This window comes from Hevea brasiliensis, chromosome 10 (genome assembly GCF_030052815.1).
Source record: "Hevea brasiliensis isolate MT/VB/25A 57/8 chromosome 10, ASM3005281v1, whole genome shotgun sequence".
Taxonomy (NCBI): Eukaryota; Viridiplantae; Streptophyta; class Magnoliopsida; order Malpighiales; family Euphorbiaceae; genus Hevea; species Hevea brasiliensis.
The window spans coordinates 12,575,697-12,584,129 of NC_079502.1; the positions used below are offsets into that span (position 1 = coordinate 12,575,697).

Consider the following 8,433-nt stretch of genomic DNA (forward strand, 5'->3'; position numbering starts at 1 on the left):
AAAAATAAGAATTACACCAAATAGATACCTCTGTCCTACTTGCTTTGTTGGTAAGATGCTTATAAAAAAACCAAAGACATAGATAAAATTGAATGGAACCAAAACAATTACTTTGATTCCATAATTCATTTTTGGCTAATCGGATGCAATATTTTTAATGCTTAGGAGCTTAGATGCACTCGTGCATATAGAAAAAAAAAAGTCATCTAAAAGCATTAAATTTTAACTAAGATATAGTTTGTAAACCATTACAGAGGCCTGAATGAGCCATAAATAGGTTTGGACTGACCTAAATTTAACCTTGATAAGTCAGCATAGACCTCATCCCCTTGTATGAATTCAATGAGAATTACCAATGAGCTTAATTAATTCCACTAGATATTAAAAACCCTAAAACTCAAGGATATTGTAAATGAGAGGCAACCTGAGCTTTTGGGAGGATTTATTGTCTCTTCTTCTGTGATAATTTAGTATTTCATCCTTTATGAAAATTTGTTATTTCTTCCATCGTGAGGATTTACTGTTTCCTCAATTGCGAGGATTTATTTTTTTCTTTTTTATCATGAAGTTATTAGGTATTTTGTTTTGTTATTTGAGTAGGAGTGCAACGTTAGGAAGATGATATCAAATTTTGATGGTTTTCAGATCAAGCTTATAAAAAGACCATAAAATCAAACAGTGATAGATTATTACTGAGTGGAGCGTGCTTCCTATCGAATGGCCAAATCAAATGATATGTCAACATGATTAGATCTTTTAAATTAAGATAATTATTATTATATTTTATACATGTTTATTTTAAATGTTTTTATATAAAATTGTAATAATATTAAATTTTATACTTCAAATTTATATTATGTATTTAATTAATAAAAGCTCTATTTTTTGTTTTTTTTTTCTTTCACCGAAGTCCAATGCACACCAATTCATCCGATCCCCAATTTTAAACCAGCACCACTGCCACTACCACTGCCATGTCCAAACTAGAGTCCCAACACTGCAAAATCATCGACTTGAGACATCTATTCTTTATTTGATCCCTCCTTTTCTTTTTCTTCTTCTTTATTTTTTACATGTGTTATTTTTACTCGATTATAGATAGGGTTTCATATCATACTAGATATCAATTTTTTATTTAAATATTTTAAAATTTTAACTATTAAAATCTTATCTCATATAAAAAATAATAATTATTTTAATTTTTTTTATTATATCTTTTAAAAAATTTTAAAATTCTTAAATTTATAATTTTTGATATTATAAAACTTTGTTCATCATATTATATGTCTCTAAAATTTAATAATTTTTAAATTAAATGTTTTGTTGGATGAGAAAAAGATTTTTGTTTTAAAATTATATATAATTATTCAATAAAAATTATTTTATAAAATTTCAAAAAATTACTTTCGAAATCATTTCTTATATTTAAATTTTAAGAATTTTGATAATAATACTTCGAAAATCATCATGTCGCATATATGTTTTTTTTTCTACTTTATATATTTATCTTTTTATTGAATAAAAAAATAATTTATTAATCAACCTGTTTATTTATTTATAAATACTTAAAATAAATTATAATTAATTAAAAATTTTATCTTTAATAATTTTATAATATAATTAAGAAAAAAAATAACCCTTATGGGTTTATTTAAGTGATAAGAGATTCATTTAACATAAGAAGTCTCAAGTTCGAATCTCATCCACGGTGGTGATATATCTACGTCCAATTAATTCTATTCACGAAAGTATACTAAATTTTGACCTAACATAAATAGATGCACCCAATAAATTAGAGTAAATATCAGAACATTCCTGTAAAGAAAAAAAAAAATTTACCCCTTGAATACCAAAGCACGAATCTCATATATTTCTTTGAAAATATTTTTATCATAAAACATAAAGTTTAATATAAATTAATTATATTATTTTTGTTTATTTGGTTATCATGTGCAAGAAACTTTGCTTAACGATGTAAACTAACTAAATAAATAATTCTTGTGCTTCGATATATCAAAATTGAAAATGTTAAGGAGATAAGGATTGACTAAGGCAAAAAAATATATTAATACACAAATCTTTTCTAAAACCCGATCGATTAGTATGATCACATATTCTCCATATTCACCTCTGATATACTTAAAGATAGTTAATTTTTAAAAATATTTAACTATTAATTTATAACTATAATTTTATAATTTTTAATTAATAATTATATTTTTATCTAACCCTTAAAAAATATTTATTTTTAAAAATTATATTCATCTTAAATTCATTTGTATATTGATCTAAAAAAATTCATTTGTGTGCATCTCAAACTCATTTATCAATGGAATAAATAGAGTTGATATTTTAAAATATATTTATATTTTCGGTTTATCATAAATTTAAAATATAAATTATATGACGAAATTAATCTATTAGATACATAAATTTTATATATTTATCTCTTAACTCTACAAATATATGCCAATTAAAAAAGATCTAATTATTAATGAGTTACACAATGAATTAATCAAAATAGTTATCTCTTTGTGAATAACCTTTTTTATTTTAATTGGAAATTACTGACCCAGCATGCGTTTATTTTCTTTTTTGTCTGTTATCTACCCATAAATCACTAATTACGTATCAATGAAGTTGGTCATTTTTGTCTTCAGTTGGGGTTGGTGATATGTTGACTTTTTAAATTTGACTTTAAAATTCACCAAATACCTTTATTTTTCGTACCTATTTTTCTCGATTTAAAAAAGAAATTCTAACTATTATATTATGGACGCCATTACGGTAAGCTCAATGTCATTTAGAACGATTTTAACAGTTATTAATTACTTTATTAAATTAAATATTTATTTTTAAATTTATATCTTTAATTTATTTAATCATAAATTTTGATATAAATATTTAATTTAATAATTATACTCATCGTTATATGATATCAAATTTATGTGATATTACACTGAATTACATATTTCTATATAATAATAATAATTTTGATATAAAATTAATAATAAATAATTATATTTAATAAACTTTAATTTAATATAATATTGCCCTCGTTAGAAAAAGCTGACATTATATTTTTTGAAATACAACGAGTCTTTCAAAGCATGCGTGAACATGGAGAGTTGTTAAATACACATGGCCCAATTTTTTTTAGAAAAAACAATTAAATACCCCAACAAGAAATTTAAGTTTAATTTAGTTTAAAAATTAAAAAAAAATTGAGAAATTAAACTTATTCTTTCTTAGTTAAATTAAGAAATTTTAATTTTTAAACTAAATTGAATTTAAATAAAAATGTTTATATTATTTTAAATAAAAAAATTAAAATTAGACTAAATCAACGTTCCCAATAATTGGAAATTACCATGTGGCCACCCCAACTTTAGACACAAAAGAAACTTCAAAGTTGGAATTATCTTTTACTCCTAAAAGCCGATTGGCCAATTGCCTAATAGAATACTTTCTTGCCTGCTTCCGCAAGAAATCAGAAAGCTCTCTCCGTGTTATTTTTCTATTTTTAATGCTATAAATGGTTAAAATAATTTCTTACTGCATTTTTCTGTTATTTTTTCTATTTTCTTCTCCCAATTCCAGACGGAACGTAACCTTTCCAAGAAGCAAGCTTTCCCTTCTTGACTGCTCCTCAGAGACTACCATATATAATACCATCTCAAGTTTCTGGATCGCCAACTCTCAAACCACAACTCATCAGGAAACAATTTCAGAACATACCCAGATACTGAAAGTGAAAACTTGTTCCTTCAAGGTAGGATCAATCCCTCCAGACATATCTGCACTCGATATCTTCTGTTTTCATTATAATTCAGATTATTAGCCATGAATATATCTTTGAGAACTGTTTTGTTCTCTCGTGTTCTGCTTATCTCTATGTGTTCCGTCATCTTTAGCTCAAAATTGCTCAAGTTAGCTCAAGTTATGCCTTCTTTAGCAATCAAGTATTTAGCACTTGCAGTGATCTTCCTCTATTGAGTTCTTTCCTCTGCTGGAGTTACCATCCATCGAACCTCACAGCTGATATTGCGTTTCGCAAAACTGGAGCATCCACTACCAATTGGTATGCATGGTCTCTCAATCCTAGCAGACGACAGATGAAAAGGTCATAGGCTCTTCTGGCTTTCCATAACTCCAGTGGCGTCCTTACTGCTTATACCACCCCAATAACCAGCTTTTCCCTGTCGATGCAACAGGGCGACTTGAGTTTTCAGGTCTCCAATCTTAAAACAGAGTATTCAAGTGGTGAAATGATAATATTTGCTACTCAGCACCTTACTGATAGCTTGTTATCGACCAACCAAGTGTGGCAGGAAGGTAACATGACTGGAACTACTTTTAATGCTCATTCCATGGATTCAGCGCACACATTATCAGTAGGGACTATAAATTTTGCGACTGGAACAACAGTTGGCAGAACTGCCCGATAGAGAGAGTCTGCATGTGTTCTTGATCAGGCTTGACTCAACACGTTTATGCTCCAATCATCTACTACTCCACACCAAATAATTTGTAGCTGAAACAATATCAGTAGATTCGATTTAACAATGTTAAAGTGTCTCTGGAATTAGCTATAAAGTTGTATTTTTTGCGCATTGCGCAAGTTATTTATTTATTTTTATTTTAATAATATAATTATTATTTTATGTATTTTATATTTCAGAATCATATTTTAAAATTGTTGATTGAATAAGAATGTAACAACATTTTTTTCAGCATAATTACATTTGAAAAAGATTGAATGTTATTAGAAATAATTTGTCCATGATAACAAATATAATAAATGATGTGCTCAAACATAAAATCTTTAACACTATGCTAATATTAAAAAAAAAAAAAATTAAAAGTGATCTTTATTTTTTTCCTTTTCATACTGATTATTTTTTGAAGTTTTTAGTTTGTTCTTTTAAAATTAAATTTTTTATACTTTTCAATATTTGCAAATTTTTATTATTTTTCTGTGTAATATTTTACATTATTTTATGGCAATGAGGCGAGTGTTTGTTTATATATTTCAAGCGCTTTCAATTTATTATTTATTAAGGTAATTTTATGTCATTATTTTTTTTATAAGAAAAAAATTATGTTAAACTTTCTAATGGGATGAACAGTAAAAAACTTTAAAAAAATCCTTTATTATTTTTCAAATTATGATTGTTAGTTATATTTACATTTAAAAGAATTATATATATATATATATATATATATATATATATATATATATACACGCGTGTGTGAGAGAGAGAGAGATTTTGTCAAGCACCTCGCTTACAAAATTTTGCCATTTGACTTAATTACAGTATATCTAAAAAGTTGTCAGGTGGCATTCATTTTAAACAACAACATAATTTATAAAATTATGCCACTTGGCTTCAAGACGGTGTTTAAAAAATGCCACATGCATATAAATAAAATAAGTTTTAATAATTAATTATTTTAAAATTTTAAATTAAATGATATCTATCATTATTATTTTTAATTATAACATAAAAGATATAATAAAATTTATCTATTAAATATATGAGTGTCACTTATTTATATATTTAATTTATAATAGATGGAATCAAAATAAGAATTTCTTTTTTTTTTGAAACACATTATCTATCCTTTGGTTTGAAAATTTTCTGGTATAATTTGTTACAACCAATCATTAAAAATTAAGATTATCTAAACAGTTGTATAATTAACCATTAAAAAAATAATATTATATCATATATAAAAATTAATAAAAAATTACATATAAAAAAATTAAATCACCAGTATGTATAATGAGCAAGGTTGTGCACAGCTTTCAGAGATCCGAATCAAACTGAAAAACCTTATCGAACTGAACTTATTTTAATACTATAATTCGATTCTTAACTAAGAATTAAATTAGAACTAAACTAAGAATCGTATTTATATATATATTTTTATATTATTTTATATATATTATATATTTTCAATATAATTATATATATTTATATATGTATGTATAATTATGTATAAAATATAATCAAATATCATATTTTATTTCTTCAGTAAGTTATAATTTTTAATTATAAGTATAATATATATATATATATATATATATATATATATATATATGAAATTCATAATTATATTTATATCTTGTAGTTAAAAATTATATAATTAAAAAATAGTTAAGTATATTTGTATTACTATATTAATATATTATGCTTAATTTTAATTATATATATAGTTTATAGGTAAAGATTATATAATTTAAAAATAACTAAATGATATATTATGGATTAATAACACACTTTAAAACTTAAATACTAATTTAAATATGATTTTTTATAGAAATAATTACATAAATTTTTGTAAGAACCTAGAATTGTACTGAACCGAAACAGAATCAACAAAGAATCACACTAAAATTGAAACAATGAAGAATCGTAGCGAAACTTAAATAACGAAGTATTGTACTGGAATTATACCAAAATTTGGTTCAGCTTCAGTTATTAGGCAAACCCTGAATTGAAACCGCACACCCTTAATAATGAGTACACACAATAAAATTAGTAAATATAAAACCACAAATTACGTATATATTTGATACTATCCATCCAAAATTTGGTCAAAGAGTTAGCGCTTGGTCAAAGTTGCCAGTGTGGCAATTAAAGAGTCAAAGTTTGATTAGAAGATCAAAAGCAAAGGAGTCATAACTAGAGAGCAGTTTGAGCATCACGTGGCTCGGACTAACTAGTCCGAGTGGCTACAACTCGAACTATCCAAACTGAATACATGAAGGTTCAGGCTGATTAAGCTGAACAAACACAAGGAAGAGATATCAGAGTAAAGAACAAGAGTGGATGCTCGTCTAACAAGCCGAGCATCGGTCTTATCGAGCATTATCAGTACTGGTCAACAATCAAGACAGATTTGTAGGTGGACCTCTCAAATCGGTAGTCAAACATATGAGATTCCCTCAACTAATTACAACAGATCTTTAGCCCTTAGTCTATAAATATCAAAACAAGATATTGATCAGGTACGTGTGTTTTGTCAAATTTTTCATTGGAAGCATTCTATTATTCAAAATTCTCATTCTCAATCAACTTTTAATTTGAGTGTCGGAGTGGCTAGCTAATAGGTCACTGACCTCACTCTTTTCCTTTGTGTTACAGCCTAATCTCGAATTGTAATTGGACTTCGGAGACTCACGGCAAGATCAATATTTTTTTTTAAATTTTTCTATAAAAAACATAAAGTTTAATATAAATTAATTATATTTTTTTTATTACTAAATAAATAAATAATTGATGTGCTTCGATATATTAAAATTAAAAATGGTAAGGAAATAAGGATCGAGTTAGCGAAAAAATTTATTAGTGTCCAAACCTTTTTCTAAAACCCGATTAGTGTTATTACTTATTCTCCATATTCATCTCAAATATGCTTAAAGATATATAGTTAATAACCATAATTTTGTAATTTTAATTAATAATTATATTTTTATAAGCATTATTAATGTTATAAATCTGCTCAAATATTTCTTTTTATTTAATATAAATTATACAATATTTTATTTTCAGCAGCAAAATTAACTAATAATTCTTAAAAAAATAATAATTTTAGCTTTAAATGTTAATTTATATAATCCGAAACATATAGTAGATATTTGATGTACGTACTAAACTCAAATTCCATCTAACACTTAAAAATATTTATTTTTAAAATTCGTATTCATCCTAAATTCATTTGTATATATTACAATTTCTCATATATAAATGAAATAAAAAGGATAAATATTCTACCATTAACATCATATCCCTGTCAAAAAAGATCGAAGAATTAATAAGTTACTCAATGAATTAATCAAAAGTAATTATCTATTTCGAATATTTATTTTAATTAGAAAAAACTGATCCAACAATTAGAATATATTTATTTTTATTTATAATTTATTAATTTTTAAGTAAATTTTATTTACACTGAATGTATATATTTAGTAAATTATTAATTATTATTTTAATTTTAATTATAATGAAATTTAAAAATATATAAATATAATATTTTATTAATTAGATATTTACATATTTTGATATAGGTAAGAAATTTTTTTAATCCCAAACTAAATCACTAATTACGTATTAATGAAGTAGCGATTTTTGTCTTCCAATGGGTAGGTAATGTGTTGATTTTTAAAATTGACTTTAAAATTCGTACTTGTGGACTTTCTAGCGTGTAGGCCACATGCCCACGTCAGACACCTTTTTTCTTTTGTGTCTAGTTTTCACACTTCTGTCTTTTTTTTTTTCCTTAATACTTTTCAAACTAATATATTATTTTATTCAAGCATGTGTGAACATGGAGAGTCGTTAGACACCACATAACCCAACGAAGAAAAGTATGAATTATTTTTTATGCCTAAATGCCAATTGGCCAATTGCCCAATGGAAGACTTTC

The 8,433-nt window shown here is 25.0% G+C and overlaps 1 protein-coding gene across 1 annotated transcript; it reads left to right on the forward strand.

The window, feature by feature from the left end:
• Window positions 1–2,772: 2,772 nt before the first annotated feature.
• LOC131169328 (cytochrome b561 and DOMON domain-containing protein At4g17280-like) lies at window positions 2,773–4,448 on the forward strand. Its single transcript, XM_058128541.1, has 3 exons — window positions 2,773–2,787; window positions 3,915–4,081; window positions 4,157–4,448. Exons 1-3 carry the CDS (start codon window positions 2,773–2,775, stop codon window positions 4,446–4,448), a joined length of 474 nt encoding a protein of 157 aa, XP_057984524.1.
• Window positions 4,449–8,433: the final 3,985 nt, after the last annotated feature.

Excerpts from the sequence above, each read along its gene's own strand:
- LOC131169328 (XM_058128541.1), top strand. Across the intron at positions 4,082-4,156 it reads GGAGCATCCACTACCAATTG|TGGCGTCCTTACTGCTTATA; the intron begins GTATGCATGGTC and ends CCATAACTCCAG.